General features: G+C 40.4%; 1 protein-coding gene across 1 annotated transcript in view; it reads left to right on the top strand.

Moving 5' to 3' along the window:
• ptprn2 (protein tyrosine phosphatase receptor type N2) overlaps positions 1-22,260 on the top strand; it is a 620,616-nt gene that overhangs the window by 145,842 nt on the left and 452,514 nt on the right. Inside the window, exon 3 of the mRNA XM_002935174.5 lies at positions 14,099-14,212. Coding sequence (XP_002935220.2) covers positions 14,099-14,212 — 114 coding nt within the window. The remainder of the gene's footprint in view (positions 1-14,098; positions 14,213-22,260) is intronic.

Here is a 22,260-nt window from a genome sequence, read left to right as displayed (position 1 = left end):
AATTATTTTGCATACATAAATAGGCTACAAGGGGGCGGAATGCGTTGCGAGTCTCGTCTCATTTTGCCTTGGAAACCACTTGGAAAAAACATAGTTCATCCCGTGGCTTCTGGCTGAGTAAGCTCTTAGGGCAAATATTGTTACCATGTACCATACTCAGTGCTGGTATTGCTTTATCACTAAGTACCGGGGATATCTCAAGTCCTGGGTCTGTGACCAATTGTATAGATACATACAGTCAAGCTTGCCATTCTCTATGACAGTGATCCCCAACCAGTGGCTTGTGAGCAACATGTTGCTCCACAACCCCTTGGATGTTGCTCTCAGTGCCCCCAAACCAGGGAGTTATTTTTGAATTCCTGACTTGGGGGCAAGTTTTGGTTGAATAAAAACAAGATTTCCTACCAAATAAAGCCCCTGTAAGCTGATAGGGTGCATAGAGGCTGCCTAATAGCCAATCACAGCCCTTATTTGGCTCCTTTATGAACTTTTATGGTGCTTGTGTTGCTCTCCAAGTCTTTTTCCATTTGACTGTGGCTCACGAATAAGAAAGGTTGGGGACCCCTGCTCTATGATCTCCTCTATGTCACACCCGGAGACACCATTTCTCTATTCTTTACATTAAATCGCAATAGTCTGAGACAATTTGCAGTTGGTTTTCATTTGTTATTTTTTCGTGGGTTTTTCAGTTATTTGCTCTGCAGCTCTCTAGTTTGGAATTTCAGCAGCTATCTGGTTGCTAGGGTCTTGTTTACCTTAGCAACCAGGCAGGGGTTTGAATGAGATACTGGAATATGAATAGGACAGGAGCTAATTGGAAGATAAGGAATTCAACATAACAATAGCTATATATATATATATATATATATATATATATATAACAGAGCAATGTTTTTTTGATAAAAGCAAATAATTCAATATAACTATATACTATAAAAAAATAAAAAATGAAGTTGCAAAGTCGATAAAAATAGGACATTCTTTTACTGATACTAATTCTGAAATTTAATTTAAGGCTGAAGATACACAGAGCTACTAGTAGCAGCTACTTGTCACAGCTACTAAAATAGACAATTCTGATCATTTGTATGTATGTATATTTTTATTTATAGCGCGCTACTTATGTACGCAGCGCTGTAGAATACATTAATACAAACAGGGGGTTCTTAAAATAAAAATAAATACAAAGTATAACAATAAATACAAGATACAGTTGCAATAAGTTAAGAATCAAAGAGACAAGAGGATAGAGGTCCCTTGTAAATGCCTATCTCTCAAATTTTGATATTCCTTCTTGGAATATTATTAGTACCAATGAATACCGGGTTTAAAAAAAAACTCCTATTCTTTGGATAAGAAATACGGCTTATTCTGAAAATGGGCTGTAAATTGCATAGAATTAACCGCCGTTCCTTTTTATAAAAAAAAATATAGAAACTCGTGGCACATAAGAAAAAACAAACCCCACGCAGGGAACCATCAAAAGGGCATTGGCGGCACGATCTAAATAAAAGCTTATGGCTGAAAGCAATGTATTATGAATAGATTTCTCCCTGGGTTGAAATATTATTGACGTATACACCAGGTAATAGATCACAAGGCATAACAGTCACATTATACTTTAATAGCCTAAGATTTATTTGATAATGTCATTGTCCCCACGTCAAACTGCGCTGATGTGGAGGTCCAAGCCCTCTGCGTTTCTCGAACGGCTTCAACTCTTCCAATCAACCGAAGGACGCCATATCTTATTTGTCAAGATAAAGGCTCCATTGTGAAATGTATCAGATGAGACCACAATGATTAGGCTCCCCCAGATAAAAGCCGGAGGTAATTTGAACAAATAAATGACAAAGTAGACTTTAACTTGAATGGGAATAAAACACCACCAAGAAAAAGGTGGGAGTAAAATAAACAAATAACTATAAGTGATTCTTTCCCCATAAGGGGGGGCATTAATTGTATTCTGCTCCTAACCCCTGGTGGCATTGTGTTCTATTCTTGTCTGAATTGTCAATGAAACATTATGGAACTGAAGTTGGCCTTCGTTACTTGGCAACGGCCGTTGAGCGGAGCTGTGTGTTACTGATTGAAGAGATTAGCCGCCGTAGATAAAGCTTTTATTTCTGCCCTGCTGCTTATCTTTCCGCCTATAACAGACTGCAGTAAATATGACAGAAGTTACAGGTTTGGATTGAAAATAAGCCTCGCAATAAATGGAGATTACAGGCGCGCACTAAAACACAACTTTGTCGAGTGATTTATGAGACGGGATTAAGGTCAGAAGGAATCGGTTCAACTGATTTTTTAGTAAGCGGCAAGACATATACCATAATTGTTATTGCTTCACCTTTAAAATTAAGGAAACACATACAGTCCATTGGCTTTTTATTATAAAATACATTACACAAGTATGGGATCCCTTATCCAGAAACCCGTTATCCAGAGAGCTCCAAATTACGGAAAGGCCGTCTCCCATAGACTCCATTATAAGCAAATAATTCTAATTTTTAAAAATAATTTCCTTTTTCTCTGTAGTAATACAACAGAACCTTGTATTTGATCCCAACTAAGATATAATTACCCCTTATTGGGGGCAGAACAGCCCTATTGGGTTTATTTAATGGTTAAATGATTCCCTTTTCTCTGTAATAATAAAACAGTACCTGTACTTGATCCCAACTAAGATATAATTACCCCTTATTGGGGGCAGAACAGCCCTATTGGGTTTATTTAATGATTAAATGATTCCCTTTTCTCTGTAATAATAAAACAGTACCTGTACTTGATCCCAACTAAGATATAATTAATCCTTATTGGAGCCAAAACAATCCTATTGGGTTTAATTACTGTTTAAATAATTTTTTTGGTAGACTTAAGGTAGGAGATCCGAATTACGGAAAGACCCCTTATGCGGAAAACCCCAGGTCCCGAGCATTCTGGATAACAGGTCCCATACCTGTATCATAATACAGGTATGGAAAAAGGGAATCTTTTTCCACAATTTTGGAAGCTTGTGCTATAGTATGTAAATGGCCCAAGGAGGAGAGACCATAAAATCTCCATATAGTCTCTAGTGGTGAGTGAATCTGTCCTGTTTGGCTTCACCGACAAATTCGCGAAACTGTGGAAAAATGTGTGAATCGTCGAAAAAAGAGCAGGAAAAATAAAGAATGTCGAAATAATTTTACTCTTGAATAAATAGTTAGGTCCTAGAAATGTTTAAACCTTACGGAGGTGGATGGTGCTGAAGGCACAGCACATATATTTATTTTTATTATAATTTTTTTGATATAGCGCCAACAATTTATGCAGCGCTTTACAGAATAGAGCGGTACAAAAGACATAAGTTAACATGTACATATAAACAATTCACAAAAATGGTTTTCAGTTGCATTGGATGCGGATCGGAGACACTAGGGGAGGGGTGAGACATAAGGTCAGGGTAACTAGCATGGCGTTGGAGTTCATGTAGGTGAGTAAAGTGACAGTAAGTGCGAGGTGGAAACCAGTGGTTAGTGAGTGTTTGGGGGGTTTAGGTTATAGGCTTGAGTGAAAAGGTGAGTTTTAAGAGACCGTTTAAAGGCTTGGAGAGTCTGGCAGTGTCTAATGGGATGGGGAAGAGCGATCCAGAGGATGGGTGCAGCGCGTGAGAAGTCCTGGGTGCGAGAGTGAGAGGAGGTGATGAGTGAGGAGGAGAGAAGGAATCATGTGTGGAGTGAAGGTTACGCCTGGGGGTGCACTTGGGGGTTAGGGTGGTTAAATAGAGCAGTGCGGCACCAGTGAGTGCTTGGAAGGTGAGTACGAGAATCTTGAACTGAATCCTGTACGTGACAGGTAGCCGGTGCAAGGATTGGCAGAGAGGGGCGGCACTTGTGGAGTGGGAGGAAAGGTGTATGAGTCTGGCAAACCATAAAAAGAGAACAATATAGATACAAACCATAAAAAAAGAGAACAAGACCCATAAATCAAGCACTGATGAAGTGAAAGATACAAAGTATAACCACTGTACCTCCATACTGACCATGTTACTTCCCTACAATATCAGGGGAATGGGTGTCCATAAACTGGTCCAGGTCCCACTGTCCTTCTGGGGTCGGGGAGTAGTTAGGCAGGGTTCCCTGGGAATAAGGATGAATCTGATGGACATGTTGCTGCTTTTTAACCTCATTTACTGTACTTGTATAAATTCCAGTGCCGGTTCTTTTAACAGAGATGCTTGGTGTATGGTTATTGGGGTATGCGATGCTGTGTGCTGCCATCCATCAGATGTAATCGTACATTATTTGTACTTTCTGCCATCCTGCTCCTATTTAATTGCATTAGGACACTGCTTGGCTTTCATAAGCAGATGGTTTCAGGTACACTTATCCGGCTTCTTAGTGATAATGATATTTTAGAAGCTTGTTTGCATTTCATGCTAGAAGCAGCTCTTTCACCCTTGCTGTTTCTCTAAGATCAGAAATGTACCCAAGCACGTAATCTGTTTTTCTAAGGCTTTTTTTTTTCTGCCGTGGAAACGGAAACTTGTTAAAATTTTACAGACAAAACCTACAAAATCTACTTAGAAAGCTTGAGATAAAGGCAAAGCCTGGTTGTTCCAAGGGTGCAACTAAAATTGGTCCTGTTTTTTTTACCTACGGAAAATATGGAGAACAATATTAAAAAAAATAAAGTTTGACCAGAAACAGGTGGTCTTAGATTACGTAGGTACTGTCCAACCATTTTACATTTTTGAGAGCCAAAATAATAATTCTTCTGTGGTGTCAAAATGATGTAAGGCTGTATGGCTGGTTCCTCCTCCATGATGGTCCATGATGATGCCATTAGGTAACTGATCCTAGGTAAAGGTGTTGTCATGCCTTGATTGGGTGTTTTTAGGTCCAATCCGTGTAAATGCCTGGTTAATTTGTATTCCTTATATTCCGATTTCTGCCCTGATTTTGTTGGTAGAGGATCTCCTAGTACAGTGATCCCCAACCAGTGGCTCAGGGGCAACATGTTGCTCACCAACCCCTTGGATGTTGCTCCCAGTGGCCTCAAAGTAGGTGCCATTTGGCTTGGGGGCAAGTTTTGGTTGAATAAAAACAAGATTTCCTACTAAATAAAGCCCCCTGTAAGCTGATAGTGTGCATAGAGGCTGCCTAATAGCCAATCACAGCCCTTATTTGGCTCCTCCATGAACTTTTATGGTGCTTGTGTTGCTCTCCAAGTCTTTTTACATTTGACTGTGGCTCACGAGTAAGGAAGGTTTGGGACCCCTGTCCTAGTAATCCCTAATGCTAGGAATGTCCATGACTCCACACTGCTGCCCTTGTGGCTATAGAGTGCCATAGAGCTCCATCTGAAGGGAATATTGTGTGCTGGTAAGTGGGTTAATAACCTACCAGTAACAGTGTGGGCTGGTCTATTATTTTACACTGTGGAGTATTTGTAAAGGGAAAGGGTTACTTATCTGTCTAGAATGCAGAAGACAATTTTTTAGTGGGAGCATGGTTATCTCCAAATAATGAACCTTTCTTTGGGTGAATTTTGCACTGGCAACTTCAATCCTAAAAATAATACTAAGTGGCTCAGTTATACGGTAACAGGAGGAGGAATGAATATGAGCAACGGTTTATATAATCCCTGGGCTATCTTTCAAAACTAAATACAAATGAAGTGATAATGAGCTCACCCCGTAAATGATGTGGTCCGAGTGTATACACCCTGGACCCTCCACCTCCAACACACGACTTTTAAACAGTCCTGGCAATGTTATTGGAAAATACACTCACCAAAGACAAGTGGTGGCCCAGGCGCAGCGCCCTGAACCCGTAGCCTGAGGTATTAAACGAACATCAATTTGAAGAGAGATGGCACGCACTCCTTGGTCCACTAAAACTTTTCTTTATTGTAGAGATCTTAAAACAAAGAAAGTCCTGACGTGTTTTGTATACATAAGATACGTAGCCTATGACTTCAAATTGATGTTCTGGCAACTTATTTGTATTATTGTGCTAGAGCAGTGATCCCCAAACAGTGGCTTGGGGGCAACATGTTTCTCACCAACCCCTTTTAATGTTCCTCCCAGTGTTTGGAAGTTTTGAAAGCACAGAGACACAGTTACCCCAAGCAGAGCCTCTTGAAAGAAAGCAGTCCACATGGGGCTACCAAATAGCCAATCACAGCCCTTATTTTGTATCCTCATGGAACTTTTCGCATGCTTGTGTGGCTCCCCAACACTTTTTACATCTGAGTGTGGCTCACAAGTAAAATAAAGTTGGGGATCCATGTACTAGAGTATGTAAGATTTCCATAGCAAAGAGCTGAAATCTGCTTTTTTTAAAAAAAAAATACATCCTTAACCTGCTTATATGGGAGATGTTTGCCTCGTTTAATCAACAGCTCTGGGGAGGTTATGGTGGACTTCTCTGTAAAGGAGACCCTTTGTCTTGAGCCAGTAGTGTCTGTGGGATATACTATTGAATAAAGGCTTGTTTGAAGGAATTTAGAATTTTTGCTCCCATTTGCACAGAAGCAAATTGTGTAGAGTCATTTTTGTCCAGAATGCTGTGACTCATTTGGGCATGTACCACGAACTTGTACCACAATCACAAGTTTAGCATTGTAGTGGATATAATTTACTATTTAGAAATTCTTAAATTACATCTTGGTATGGAGAGCAACATTGTCAGTGAGATGACAAGACGTAATGATGTTCTTTGTATGGAACTTTTAGCAAATAAGAACTGTTGGTTAAAAACCCATAGCAGTCCTTCAATCATCGGTGGGGCTACTTTGGTGGAGGGGCATAGGAAAGGGCTGTAGAATATATCTTGAAATGTATAAAGCAGATTAAATGGCATTCTTGATAGTTTGGGAGTTGATCCTTCTGAGGGAATATCTTTAGTGTTGGATGGGGCTCTATCATTACCAAGGTTTATTTCATACCTGCACTGAGGACTGTTGCGTCCCTAAGGTTTGACTATATGAGCTGCAATCATGAAAAAGTAAAGATAATACATATTCAGATTCCTCTGCGATTTTAATGGTAGAAATAATGTAATAACATCTCCGCAACTACATTGAGCTTATAAAAAATAATTAAAGCGGAGAGCGTAAGGCATTCCTTAGCAGAAAGTGGTTAATTAAAACACAAAAAAATGGTCTGCTGCTAAGGCTTCTCATCCCCTCTGTAGCACGGGGTGGGCGAGTTCACGTTTTATTTATTTTTTTAAGTTTATTCCCATTGCATTTAAGTCAAGCAGCCTTCTTGGTATCATGTTGAAAGACAAGAATGTTGTTTTCCTAGCAGGCAACTAATGAAACAAGTACAAGCCTATATTAACTCCCGCTGGGTCAGTTAGGACACGGTAGCCTCTGTAGCTTGTGATTGGATGTAGAGTTAGCGAGAAAATGATTGAAATATGACCACACCAAGATGGTATTAAAATAGAATGTCTAATGTATAACCAGAATTAGGATTTTCAGTGTTCTAAGGTTCTACCTTAAGGGCTCTGGCACACGGGGAGATTAGTCGCCCGCGACAAATCTCCCTGTTCGCAGGCGACTAATCTCCCCGAATTGCCATCAGTTGCCATCCCACCGGCGAAAATGTAAGTCGCCAGTGGGATGGCACACGCAGCGGCGCGATTTCGGCAAACCGCCAAAAATGCCTCGCGAGGCAACTTCGGCGATTTGCCGAAATCACCTTTGCAGCGTGTGACATCCCACCGGCGACTTACATTGTCGGCAGTGGGAAGGCAACTCGGGGAGATTAGTCGCTCGGGAACAGGGAGATTTGTCGCGGGCGACTAATCTCCCCGTGTGCCAGAGCCCTAAGTGGGGTTTGAACATGTGTAAGTATCCGTATAGTCATGTCTATATCCACTTACTGACCTGGGTGATTAGATAGCAGAATTTGAAGAGAGCTTATTATCACCCTTTAGGGCTCTGGCACACGGGGAGATTAGTCGCCCGCGACAAAACTCCCTGTTCACGGGCGACTAATCTCCCCGGATTGCCATCCCACCGGTGATAATGTAAATCACCAGTGGGATGGCAAACGCGGCGGCGCGATTTCAGTGAAATCTCGCAAGTTGCCTCAAGAGGAAACTTGCGCGATTTCAGTGAAATCGCTCCGCTGCGTATGCCATCCCACCGGCGATTTACATTTTCGCCAGTGGGATGGCATTTCGGGGAGATTAGTCGCCCGAGACACAGGAGATTTGTTGCGGGCGACTAATCTCCCCGTGTGCCAGAGCCCTAATGCTTGTGTCTCAATAGAACCTCAGTCTTGCAGAATTAAGTCTAAAGCAAATGGGCTTTGTGAGTTTTCTTATCCGAGTGGCTTCTTCACTCCAACTGTGGTCAACAATAGTGATGAGTGAATCTGTCCCGTTTTGCTTCACCGAAAATTTTGCGAATCTTTCAAAAGATTCATGAGACGGCAAAATTAACGCAACAAAAAAATGTCGCCCGTACTGGCCACCCCTACTCTAATCCAATCACAGTGGTGCATTCTAACTCTTCAGACAACTGACATTTACAGAGGTTGTGAATGTTGTGGGATTACTTTGATAAGATTACCAAGGTGTCATGCAATTTATTTGGGAGAGTTGCATGAATGGATGTGGGACGTATTCTAAAAACCACTAGGGTACAGATGTTAGAACAGCATTGTGTGTAACAGACAAGTGGTGTCGAAGGCCCAACACCAAAAGAGTTGCATGATACTTTGTTAATCCTATCACAGTAACCCCACAGCATCCATAACCTCTGTGAGGTTCAGTTATCACCTTTCTGAAGACTAACATTGAACCATTCTGATTGGATTAGTGGAAGAGTATATATGCTGAGGACTTCCCCTACCAGTCAGTTGAACTGATGAAGCTGCTCGGATGAGTAATGAAACATCTTCAATGATCACTCAGCAAATCCAGCTGCTCTAGATTTACTTATACTGGATATACCATGACCACAAAAAGAAGGTTTACCCTGGTTTCTATGACTACTTTAATGCATGTTTGGTGCCAATTTCACAGTGGTGGGTAAAACAGGGGATCACTGTGCATTGGTCTTGTTTGTTCTCCCTGAGGAAGGTCATGATGGTGGCTGGAATGTTTGGGTTTAATCAATTATAATAAATAATCCATTTTCATGACCTGAGGAATACAGTGCTATATTGCTGTATACTCTTACATACACCCAGGCCAACTGACTGCTTTTTTGGCTGCCCCTCCTTAAATAATTCAAGCAATTGTATATCTTGTATATCTCCGCAGATGGTCAGATTTTTCCATCAAATATTTAAACAGTAATTTAGTCCTTTGTACAAAATTGAAAGGTAATTAAAATGCTTGAATTATGTCCCACACCCACAGGAATGCAACTTGATGAAGAATTCTCCAAACAAAGACTAATTAAGAGTTAAGTTAATTATAAGGTGCAATTTGGAAAAAATGGCGATGAAAAGCCTCATCATTTCAGTCAAATGGAACAGAACTAAATAAATTAAACTTCATTATAATCTCATTGTCCTTTGCTCTCTCTTCATTGCCTTCATTAGGAAACAGCAAAGCCGTACGACCATTACACCATTCATTTCCCATGGCAAATACATTAAGTTGTCAGATCTGCATCATTTTTAATCACCTTTGAACTTTGTTTGATAGGGTGATTTAATTTTTTAATAATGTCATTATTATTATCCTCAAATATCACATTTCTTATCTCATGGAATGGGTACGGTAGGGATTAGGGAACCTTCAGAAAAGTTATAAACATAAAGAAACACAACAATGGGAGTCATTATTATTGTGGTAATCAGGTTTAGCGCCAGTTTTCTACTATTTAGAAATGATTTATAGTGTCGAAGTGGCGTTAAGAAGGAAGATCTACTCGACTGGAAAGGTTGCAGATCCTGATTTGGTCAACTGTAAGACAAACGATCAGCCCACATAAGGGCCATGTGTAGACAGTAGGGGACCATATCAATGTCTAAGTGTGGTTCTTGTCTGACAAATAGGGATGAGCGAATTTTTTCGTCAGGCATGGATTTTCCGCATTTCGCCATTGGCGAATTGTTTCGCGAAACTGCTGTGAAAATTCGCTCGCAATTTTTTTTTTGCACGTCAAATTAGTCACGGGCGCATCATAAAAAGGCCAAATGTGTTTCGTGAAACAGATTCACTCATCACTAGTGACAAACTTCCCAATTGATAGCTGACCAAGCCCCTATGATCTTGTAGGCTTCTAGTTTGGTCAGGAGTGGCCATATAGGCAGCCAGTGTTGACCTATTTATGGCATGTCTCCTCTGTGTTGAAGGAAAGAAAACAGCAGGTCTTCATGCATTGGGAGGTTTAGGGGGCACGCCCCTTCATCAGCATGTCCCGAAAATGTCACGTTTTTTAAATAAACACACAGGGTTAATCCCGCTGCATGAAGACCTGCTGTGCCGGCTCTTTTTTTCTTCAATATATTGAATTTTAGAGGCTGCCATTCCCTCAGGCTGTGCACTGGGTTTCATAAATAGTAGAGGCCAGGAGTACTGGGGATCTGTTCAACTAATGTCCCCTATGGAACACGTGTTTGGTGCTTTGAACTTTTGGGGAACTGGAAGCTAGAGGTGTCTGTAGATGGTCACACATCATCTAATATCAACTACAGGTCTACAGGTTCCTACAAAATATCACACCCTGTAATGCCTACAGAACAATGTAGTGGTGCTATAGGGCAGGGATGGATACGGCCCTCCAAAGGATTATTATGGTACAGGTATGGGATCTTTCCATAATTTGGATCTCCATACTTTGTCTGCTAAAAATCATTTAAATATTGAATAAACCCAATAGGATTGTTTTTCCTCCAATAAGGATTAATTTTATCTTAGTTGGGATCAAGTACAGGTACTGTTTTATTATTACAGAGAAAAGGGAATCATTTAACCATTAAATAAACCCAATAGGGCTGTTCTGCCCCCAATAAGGGGTAATTATATCTTAGTTGGGATCAAGTACAGGTACTGTTTTATTATTACAGAGAAAAGGGAACCATTTAACCATTAAATAAACCCAATAGGGCTGTTCTGCCCCCAATAAGGGGTAATTATATCTTAGTTGGGATCAAGTACAGGTACTGTTTTATTATTACAGAGAAAAGGGAATCATTTAACCATTAAATAAACCCAATAGGGCTGTTCTGCCCCAATAAGGGGTAATTATATCTTAGTTGGGATCAAGTACAAGGTACTGTTTTATTATTACAGAGAAAAAGGAAATAGTTTGTAAAAATTAGAATTATTTGCTTATAATGGAGTCTATGGGAGATGGCTATTCCGTAATTCGGAACTTTCTGGATAACGGGTTTCCGGATAAGGGATCCCATACCTGTACTGGGCTTCCCAAGCAGTCATCTTAGTGTATAAAGTAAACTGATGGCACTGGAGTACAAATCAACCCATGTCCCCCTTGCCTAAAGCCTATAAGATAAATGATTTCAGCAAAGCGGGCATCCCCTGACCTGCTGGTTTTGTTTGACTGCTCTTTTTATTTTCATGAAGTTGAAGAAAAGTATTTAGTTTCCTCCCCACCGTACGTCCATGAAAAAGAGATTTCCTAGAAAACAATTTTATTTGGCTGCACTTTCCCTTTTAACGTAACTCGTGCAGCGTTTAGAAAGCGTTGCCCCTTGCCAGGCAAGCGTGAGTCTTCTTGCCAGAAGCCGTAGTCGCACACCGTTCCCCCGAGGCTGCCGCAAGCTCCACTGTATGAACTATTGCTCTAGCCTGTGTCTGTCTCACCGTGATTGCACTTTAATTATGTGCCTGGGAGCCACAGGGCCGCTGAGAACACATAATCATTTTTGGAAAATCTTGGGGCAGAATCTGTCTCTGTGACAACAATACAAATACATGTTTTTGTGATGGTGATGAATGGAAGAACGTTATTACGGTTATTGTAAACTGGGTGCTTAAATCACATGTTCTTACTGGACCCCCTGTATAATAAATCCCTAAATTCACCCACATTTATTTCATTTATGTAACATTCAGCAATATGATAGGACAATGAAACCATCAGAGTCGTACAAGGAACAGAGCAAAGGGTTTATGCCCCACAGAGCTTGCAGTCTGTCCTAAGATTCATCAACATTCATTGGATAGAGAACTGGCTGAAGGATAGAGTACAAAGAGTGGTGGTAAATGGAACATTTTCTAATTGGGCCAGTGTGGTTAGTGGAGTACCGCAGGGGTCAGTCCTTGGGCCTTTGCTTTTTAACTTGTTTATTAATGACCTGGAGGTGGGCATAGAGAGTACTGTTTCTATTTTTGCTGATGACACTAAATTGTGCAAAACTATAAGTTCCATGCAGGATGCTGCCGCTTTGCAGAGAGATTTGACAAAATTGGAAAACTGGGCAGCAAACTGGAAAATGAGGTTCAATGTTGATAAGTGCAAAGTTATGCCCTTTGGTAGGAATAATATAAACGCTAACTATCTACTGAATGGTAGTGTGTTGGGGGGATCCTTAATGGAGAAGGATCTAGGGGTTTTTGTAGATCACAAAATGTCTAATTCCAGGCAGTGTCATTCTGTGGCTACTACAGCAAATAAAGTGCTGTCTTGTATAAAAAAGGGCATTGACTCAAGGGATGAAAACATATTTTTGCCTCTTTATAGGTCCCTGGTAAGGCCTCACCTTGAGTATGGGGGCAGTTTTGGGCTCCAGTCCTTAAGAAGGATATTAATGAGCTGGAGAGAGTGCAGAGACTGCAACTAAACTGGTAAAGGGGATGGAAGGGTTAAACTATGAGGTTAGACTGTCGAGGTTGGGGTTGTTTTCTCTGGAAAAGAGGCGCTTGCGAGGGGACATGATTACTCTGTACAAGTACATTAGAGGGGATTATAGGCAGATGGGGGATGTTCTTTTTTCCCATAAAAACAATCAACGCACCAGAGGCCCCCCCTTTAGATTAGAGGAACGGAGCTTCCATTTGAAGCAGCGTAGGGGGTTTTTCACGGTGAGGGCAGTGAGGTTGGGGAATGCCCTTCCTAGTGATGGGGTAATGGCAGATTCTGTTAATGCCTTTAAGGGGGGCCTGGATGAGTTTTTGAACAAGCAGAATATCCAAGGCTATTGTGATACTAATATCTACAGTTAGTATTACTGGTTGTATATATAGTTTATGTATGTGAGTGTATAGATTGGTTAGTATAGGTTGTGTGCTGGGTTTACTTGGATGGGTTGAACTTGATGGACAATGGTCTTTTTTCAACCCTATGTAACTATGTAACTATGTAACATTCGATTTTTTTTCTGTGACTTTAGTTTTTTTGCATTAAAAAAAATTAATCATGATTAAGAAAAATAGAATTTTTGATATTTATTAAGCAAACAGAAAAAAACTTTAATGTAATACATGTAGGGGCACATTTACTAATCCACGAACGTCCGAAAAGCGCCAGAATGCGTTTTTTCCGTAATGATCGGTATTTTGCGACTTTTGACGAAAAAGTTGCGACAATTCGCAAAAGTCGTAATGGCTATGAAAAAGTCACGACAATTCACAAAAGTCATAATGGCTATGAAAAAGTCATGACAGTTCGCGCAAGTCGTAACGGCTACGAAAAAGTCGCGCCAGTGATGAAAAAATCACAAAAATGCGAAAAAATCGCAAAAAATGTTTGTTTCCAATCCGATTTTTTCCCATTCGGGATTCGGATTCGTGGATTAGTAAATCAGCCCCGTAATGTAATAACAGCAATAACACCAAAATTGTAGTTTCACAGAGCAATGGTTATTTGGCTGCCGGGGTCAGTGACCCCCATTTGAAATGTAAAAGAGTCTGAAGAGACTATAAAAAATGGAGACCAATTGAAAAGTTGCTAAAAATAGGCTATTAGTGATGAGCGAATCTGTCTCGTTTTGCTTTACCCAAAAACTCTATCGCTATAGGCTGTTCTATAAAATACTAAAAGCTAACTTGAAGATGATTGGTTGCTATGGGTTTGTAGGTTTTGGGCAAACTTTCCATCAATAAATCTCATAAATTTCAAAAGCAATATGTTTTTTCAGAATCAGATTACAACGCATTTTGTACTTTTGTGTTCACAGATGGAGTGTTTGGGAGATGCCAGCGGTTACCGGTGATAGACGTATTTAAGTATGAAGTTTCACCTGCCGTTGTCCAGCGTCTCCAGGCAATACTACAGAAACTCTCCCATAAAGGTAACTGTTTCCTTTAGTGTGTACAGGTATAGGACCCCTTATCCAGAATGCTCGGGACCAAGGGTATTCTGGAGTCTTTCTGTTATTTGGATCTCCATACCTTAAGTCTATTAAAAAAATCAATAAAACATTAATTAAACCCAATAGGATTGTTTTGCCTCCAATAAGGATCAATTATATCTTAGTTGGGATCAATTACAGGTACTGTTTTATTATTACAGAGAAAAGGGAATCATTTAACCATTAAATAAACTCAATAGGTCTGTTCTGCCCCAATAAGGGGTAATTATATCTTAGTTGGGATCAAGTACAGGTACTGTTTTATTATTACAGAGAAAAGGGAATCATTTAACCATTAAATAAACCCAATAGGATTGTTCTGCCCCCAATAAGGGGTAATTATATCTTAGTTGGGATCAAGTACAGGTACTGTTTTATTATTACAGAGAAAAGGGAATCATTTAACCATTAAATAAACCCAATAGGGCTGTTCTGCCCCCAATAAGGGGTAATTATATCTTAGTTGGGATCAAATACAATGTACTGTTTTATCATTACAGAGAAAAAGGAAATACATTTTTAAAAATCTGAATTATTTGATTAAAATGGAGTCTATGGGAGACAGGCTTTTCGTAATTCAGAGCTTTCTGGATAACGGGTTTCCGGATAATGGATCCCATACCTGTTCATACCTTTGCAAATAAATGTATATGCTCACACAGTTGTGTGAAAATATAGAACATGTCAAATAGGGGGCAGAATCAGTGTGATCTTTAGCAGAATATTTTTGGGAGGATTTGGTTTTTGGTCAATATACACAATACTAGATTCAGGGCATCCCAGATAGGAACAGCTACAGAGCTTCTCATTTGTCACCCATGTGTGACGTTGGCTCAGGGCTGTTGCTGGCATGGCTCGTGCCGCAGCTCATTAAATGAGCAAGGAGTAGGGCTGAGAGGGGATCTATCATGTACTGACTGCGTGTGAATATCTTTAGTGCATCAGTGCTTAGATCTAATTAAATATATTGTCTCCGTTTTTCATTGCATGTATTTATTTTGTGCATATTTATTACGGCGGTGTGCCTGCATGGCACGTGCTGCACAATAGGAGCTGCTTCCCGCACAGGGGTCTGCAACATTGCGTAAGTGTCTGGGGGCACCCACACAGCTGCCTATATATTTATATATTGGCGATATGTTCAAGAACTACTCTTTACGTGGCAGTAACTTTTCAGTTTTGTAGAAATAAAAAAGTAAAAATCAACAAATTTAATTACACAGTGGGGTTACTCAGGAGCTGCACACCACCTGGGGCACACCAGGATTTTTTCCGGTGTCCTGGCGGCCCAGTTCCGAACTGTGCTACCATCTGCACTGTGCTACCTCCTGAACTGTTTTACCTCCAGAACTGTGCTTCCTTCAGAAATGTGCTACCTTCTCAACTGTGCTACCTTCTCAACTGTGATACCTCCTAAACTGTGCTTCTTTCTGAACTATGCTATCTTTTGAATTGTGCTACCTTCTGAACTATGCTATCTTCTGAACTGTGCTACCTCCTAAACTGTGCTTTTTCCTGAACTATGCTATCTTTTGAATTGTGCTACCTGCCGAACTGCGCTACCTTCTGAACTGTTTTCCCTCCTGAACTGTGCTATTTTCTGAACTGTGCTACCTCCTGAAATGTGCTACTTCCTCAACTGTGCTTCTTCATGAACTGTGCTACCTCCTGAAATGTGCTACTTCCTCAACTGTGCTTCTTCATGAACTGTGCTACCTCCTGAACTTCTCTGCTTCCTGAGCTGTGCTACCTCCTGAACTGTGCTACTTCTGGAATAGTACTGATTCCCGAACTGTACTACCTTCTGAACTGTGCTACCTTTTTTTCATGAGTAATAGCAAGGATAGTAAAGAATAAAGGTATTTCATGGGAGAAGACCAAAGCTGGAAATGTAAACTCATTATTGCTCGAATAATTTCCATTAAATACCCTACAGGCCAAAGCTCAGCCACTGGGTTTTAAACTTATCGGGTCTCTTTGGTATAGAACAGCATCTTCTGATCATCATATGTAATAAATATATATAATGGGTTTTGAATGAAGCATTATCTTTTGACTGGCAGAAAGGGCATCAAACACTGTTTTCATTTTTTTGTTTGTAGTATAAAATGAATTCCAGCTAATAATGTTTGATTACCGCTTTAATATAAAACTATAGAACAGTAATGTTACCAGTAGATCCAATCTCAATATTGGTATGTTTGAATGTTGTGGGTGCAATCATGCAAACTAACACAAGTAATTACAACAACGCACATTGCATATAGTGGAGCACACACGTAATACAGTGCTTAGCAATTTCTTGTGTGTGCACTAGAAGCAATTTTGCCCACACAACCTACAAGAAATCAGGTATATTGGGTGAGGGCTGATAAAAAGCTGAGAATAGCGGTTTTGGAACAGATCTAATTTCATAAAACCAGTAACACAATCCATTCTATCCATGTCTTACACAACTGTACTAAATTCATAACCCTCAACACGTTTCCTGCTGAAGTTCGGCTGATATCTCGGCAACTAAAAAGCAAGTGTTTTGACAAGTGCAGCCTTTCTAGGGGAAAAAAAACAACAACATCAAACTTGCAACAATCTGGGAATAATCAAAGAACAAAAGGTAGATGGAGGCTTGCCAGCAGATGGTGAAGTGCTCGGCATAATTAATTCCACGAAGAGAAAGTTCATCAAAATCTACAAAGTGATATTGAACAAGGGAGAGCAGACGTGCTGCACGAGCATCTTTCTTCTGACTTTTATCTATGCCTTTTATCAGAATGCTCAGTATAAGTGAATGCTACAGGCATCGAAACTTGTGGTTGTGACTATTATATATGCACAGTGGATAACAATATTTATATAAATGGTTGGCATATAACTGGCGCATTTTGATATTACCGTACTGTGTCTTCTAGAATTGTAGCTCTGATACCCAAGCTTTATAGAAGACCTTATTCATTTGAATGGAAACTGCATTTTACTAGATAACTGATGGGCACCAATTAATAAATACAAATTAGAAAAAATAACATTTTAACTGGTTCCCCTATGGGGCACAGAGCAGCGCTGGGGGGGGGAGGCAGGCATGAATGCCAGTTTGTGTGAGATTTGGGGAACATGCATACTGATTGTCCAATAGGGACTGCTGGAAATCAAGCTTGAATGCCAAAAGGGGTCTGGGGTAAACACTTATTTGCTGTCTTTTTTCTTTAAAATGTAGCAGCATAGCTGATACAGCAATGTTTTCATATATCTGTAGCCCCGTTATCAACAAAGAGGGGCTCAGGCTTCATGTTGGGTCTCAAAGCAGCCAAACAAGTACATCAAATGTACATGGAGGCTGGAGCAAGGTAAAAAGTCGAGGCACAGTTCAAAGCAGGTAGCTTACAGGCATGGGTCAATAAAAGAATAAGGCATACTATGGTTTCAGGAGGACCTTGACATGGAAGAAGATCTGCCAGGAGGGTGGCCTACAAGATTGCATTGGCATCAGTGGGACTGATATTTTCAATGCACTGAATATTGTGCCATAGTGCATTGACATCATGTCCAGAATCCTCCTGTGAGTCCTGGAGTGTATTGGGCATGTTCCAGTTCTCAGTGTGTAGCCATGGACATCATGGAGCTGCGTCGGCTCAGTCATGTAATTGCCAAGCACCATATGGCTATCTATCTAACCTCAAACTTTGCCAACATGGATTTGAGTTTCCACCTTGGTTCTTAGTGAATTGTCCATTTTAAATAACCCTTCTGCCATTAAACTGGGGTAAACAAAGCATTTTGCCTTTCAAGTCTCTTAAGACCTTGAGGTGACCGGCCAAGCTTTGCTTTTTTAGGCTTGTCATTATTTTCAGCAACGGAATTTTTACCCTTATCTAAAAGTAGGCTTTAGAGGGCCACCCATACCTTAACAAGAGTCGAAGATCTTCTCAAACCAAAGATCTAAGTGAAGGTACAAGAGAGGTATACTTTAATAATACTTTATTACTAATGTTCCTATAAATCTTTAAAGGAGAAGGAAAGGCTAATAAAGAGCCAATCCCAAGCTGCAGGCATAGCTTCAGTTCTCTCAATAGTGCCCTTAAGTCTCCCCATATTTTTCCTGTTCAGATGATCAGAAGCTTACTTAGTTTTCACCTTCCCTTCTCCTTTAAAGTTTGCCTTTGATTTTGTGAATTGACTACTGTAAATGGCAGTCCCACCATAAAAATTCACTTTTTGAAATCCTGGCTTCATCAAGACTGCATCAGAGAGGTCTCTTTTTGGTGGTTCCATCTGCCTGATGCCCACCCGCTATATGGGTATTTGTTGGCATCCTACAGTACAAAGTCCTTAGTGCCACCGGCTCTCCTGCACAGCTTTAAAATGGAACAGAGGTGTATAATAAAATGAGAAACAAAAAAAAAAAAAAACATTTCTTGACTCTGTGTGTCCCCTTTAAAGCACCAGTTGTTTCTCTTTCCGTGTATAAAACCCATCATATATTGTACGTTCTGTTCTGGTCTTTTATCCGTTTGCATTCCGTCCTTGTTCCACTTATCCTGTCTCTTATAAGGAAGTGGAGTGGAAACACAATGATTTGAGCTCAGAGCCTGTGCGCCATGCGATTGATCAGTAAGTGCACCCAACACTCCTTATCATCGCTACTCGTGTTCATCAACAGTGACCTTCATCTGCTCTTGTTTATCAAGCATGACCTTCACCTGCACTTGTTCATTAACACTGACCTTCTACTAAATGTCTCTTTTCCTGGCAAAGGACTCTGTATCTAAATACCACTAAAGGCATGTTGATGGCTTATAATTGTAAAGTTTTTTTTAAAATTCCACAGCAAAACCTGATTTTTATACATTTAAAGTAATTGCTTCTTTCACTCTTAAAGGGGTAGCCTGCCCTAAAGGAACAGTTCATTGTAAAAATGAGTCAAAATAAATTTTATATAAAAATATAGTTAGTTAAACAATATCTCATCTCTATAGGCTGAAGTGGACAGATGTCTAACATAATAGCCAGAACACTACTTCCTCCTTTCATCTGTCTAACCTCTTAGTATATCAGTGACTTTAGGGGGGACCACATAAGACATAACTGCTCAGTTAGTTTGTAAACACTCACCAAACTAACTGAACAGTTATGTCCCATAATCCCCCACCCTCGAGTCACTGATTGGCTACTGACTGCTAACAGCTTAGAGATCTTAAACAGTCTGACATAGTAGCCACTTATTAGTGAACTAATGCCCTGCCCTAGAAGGATGCTCACAGTGGTTGATGCCTTACCCCAGGAATCGCTTGTTTCCTGTTCCTAACTGCTACCGTTCCTATACTGGTGGGTGGCTCAGTAGGGTATTAAATCTTTTGGACTCCTTGTTGGAGCCTCTGGCTGTTTTACTAACTACCCTTAACCTAATTCTCACTCCTAGAATAAGCTCTTACAGAAGCTTTTATTACACTAACTACACCCAGTAAGGTCTACCTCCGCCTTTGGCTTTTCATCTCCAACCACCACTTCCAGCAAGTGTGGTCAGAAGAAACAAAGTGCACGGTGACTTGCCTTTTTAAAGACTGCAGAAACCTGACACCCCTGCCCAATTAAGAACTTCCAAGTTCTCAACCTGTAGGTCGGGATCCCTTTGGAGGTCGAACAGCCCTTTCACAGGGGTCGCCTAAGACCATCGGAAAACACATATTTCCGATGGTCTTTGGGATAATTTTATGGTTGGGGGTCACCACAACATGAGGAACTGTATTAAAGGGTCGCGGCCATCTGCCCCTGCCTCCCTTTGTTCTAAACAGGGCATTATCTGTGCAATGTAAGTTCTCTCAATATGTACGGATATACTCTGGCTTCCTCCTATAACCTAACAAAAATGTTGACAGGTTATTTGGCTTCTGATGGAACTAGCCCTACTGTGTATGTGATAGGAATATGTTCTAGTGGGTCAGGTTGAGAGTTAATGTCCTCAGTAATTCAATAAATATGCATTACTAATTAGAGTTCAGATTTGGTTTTTAATTGGCCCATTCTTCTATGGAGGGTTTTGCATTTGGCTGAATCCAAAAAATGATGGATTTGGTGCATCCCTAGTATTTTGACAAAAGCTAAAACTTTCTAAAGGTCAGTTTGGAGGTAAACTATAGGTATGTTGCCTAGACAAGGGGGCATTTAGCCAAAATTGCAATTTAAAGGAGAGGGAAAGGTAAAAACTAAGTAAGCTTTATCAGAAAGGTCTATGTAAATACAGCCATAAGCACTCACAGTAATGCTGCACTGAGTTCTCTGTCAAAAGATTAGTTGTGTCTGGTTTCCTGAGACACGCAGCTCTCTGCTCTCTCCCCTCTCCTGCTCCCCCCTCCCTCAAGAATGCTAAGAACTCCCTCCCCTCTTAGGAATGTGTATCTGAGCCAATCAGCAGGAAGCTGACTCATAGTCTAACTAACTGAGCATGTACACTGGTCTGGGTCTCGGTGCAGGAGTGAGGCATTATGGGAAGTTTCTTTTCACAGCTCAGCATTTTTTTTCCCTATGAGGCTTCTGATCATCTGAACGGGAGAAATATGGGGAGACTTAAGGGCACTATTGAGACAACTGAAGGTATGCCTGCAGCTTGGGATTAACTCTTTATTAGCCTTTCCTTCTCCTTTAATGTAAAAGTTGCTCATAGTGCTTAATCAGCAGTTCAAGAAATGTAACCTGAGCTTCCCCTAATGTTTATCATGGGAGGCGGCCGGGCAAAGGCTTGTTAATCTGAAGCAGGGAGTGTCAGGAACTTCAGTTCTATCACTTAATATGACAGGAGTGATCAGATAAGCATCAAGAGATGCCTCCTGCTTTGGGGAAATAAGTGACAAGCTGTTACCCTATTCCAACAGCAGGGGGCACTCCAGTTACATATTGTGATATTAACAGTATAAGAAATGCTAATATCCTGAAATCTACAAGAAAATATAAATTGCAAAATTGCAAAAATTAAATTAAATAAAAATGGAATGACTCAAAATAAAGGATCTTCACTTGCACTCATTTAAGTCGAAACATTATAAATTCGTTCTGCTTATCTTTAATTTCTAGATATGACTAGTCATCAATGTTGTATCAGAAAGAAGGTTTTAAGGGAAGCGCAACTGCTACACGGAGACAAATCCAAGTCGGCTAATGGCTTTTTCTTCTTTTTTTCCAAGGGCAAAAGATAGCTGACTGCATGATTACTGGGAAAAGATGGGCTGTGTGTAAGATAATGTATAACTAGATGTAATGACATATTGCTCCGAGGACACACGAGATAAATTACCCTGGATGTTGTTAAGCTTTGTCTTCTTCAAGGAATCCCATATTCTGCGAGAGAAATGAGACCCAAGTGGTTACATTCTAATAAAACAGCCCCAGGGCATAACCACTGCTCTTATCAAGCTTTGATATTTTTGGAATTCATATTGATGGCCCCATGCAAGACACTGGGAAGCCAAATGGATTTTATCCTTTTTTTTTTTTTCATTTTTATTATGAGCTCGGGAAGAAAAGGGATAAGCAGGTTTCTATGGAGGAGAAAATTTACATTTATTAGACGCTAAGGGCACCTTCCTACGTACAGGGGAATGCCTTTACTGATAACATTTATTCTGTTGGTTTGCTCACATCCAGGAACTATGGTGTTCTATTTAAAGGAAAACTAAACCCTACAAATGGCATATTATTCATATTGAACTTATGGTACCAGCTCAGAGGTTCAGCATCGCTATAACAGTAATGATCCATGCCTTCACAGTTGTCACTGGAGCTCTCCATCTTGGATTTTGTTTCAGTGGCACTGCACATGCTCAGTGAGCTCGGAGCAGCTGTTGAGAAGTTGAGCTTAGGGGTCGTGGCAAATTATCAAGCAAAAAATGACTGATGCTACAGGGCTTGTTACTATATTCTGGTGCAAATTGCACTGGTTACTGAGCTGCCATGTAAGGAGAATCTGAATTAATTACTAATTAGCCTTATATTGTGAC

Source organism: Xenopus tropicalis, chromosome 6 (genome assembly GCF_000004195.4).
Source record: "Xenopus tropicalis strain Nigerian chromosome 6, UCB_Xtro_10.0, whole genome shotgun sequence".
Taxonomy (NCBI): domain Eukaryota; kingdom Metazoa; phylum Chordata; class Amphibia; order Anura; family Pipidae; genus Xenopus; species Xenopus tropicalis.
The sequence above is the reverse complement of the archived record's forward strand: the minus strand, read 5'-3'. Positions and strand labels throughout refer to the sequence as shown.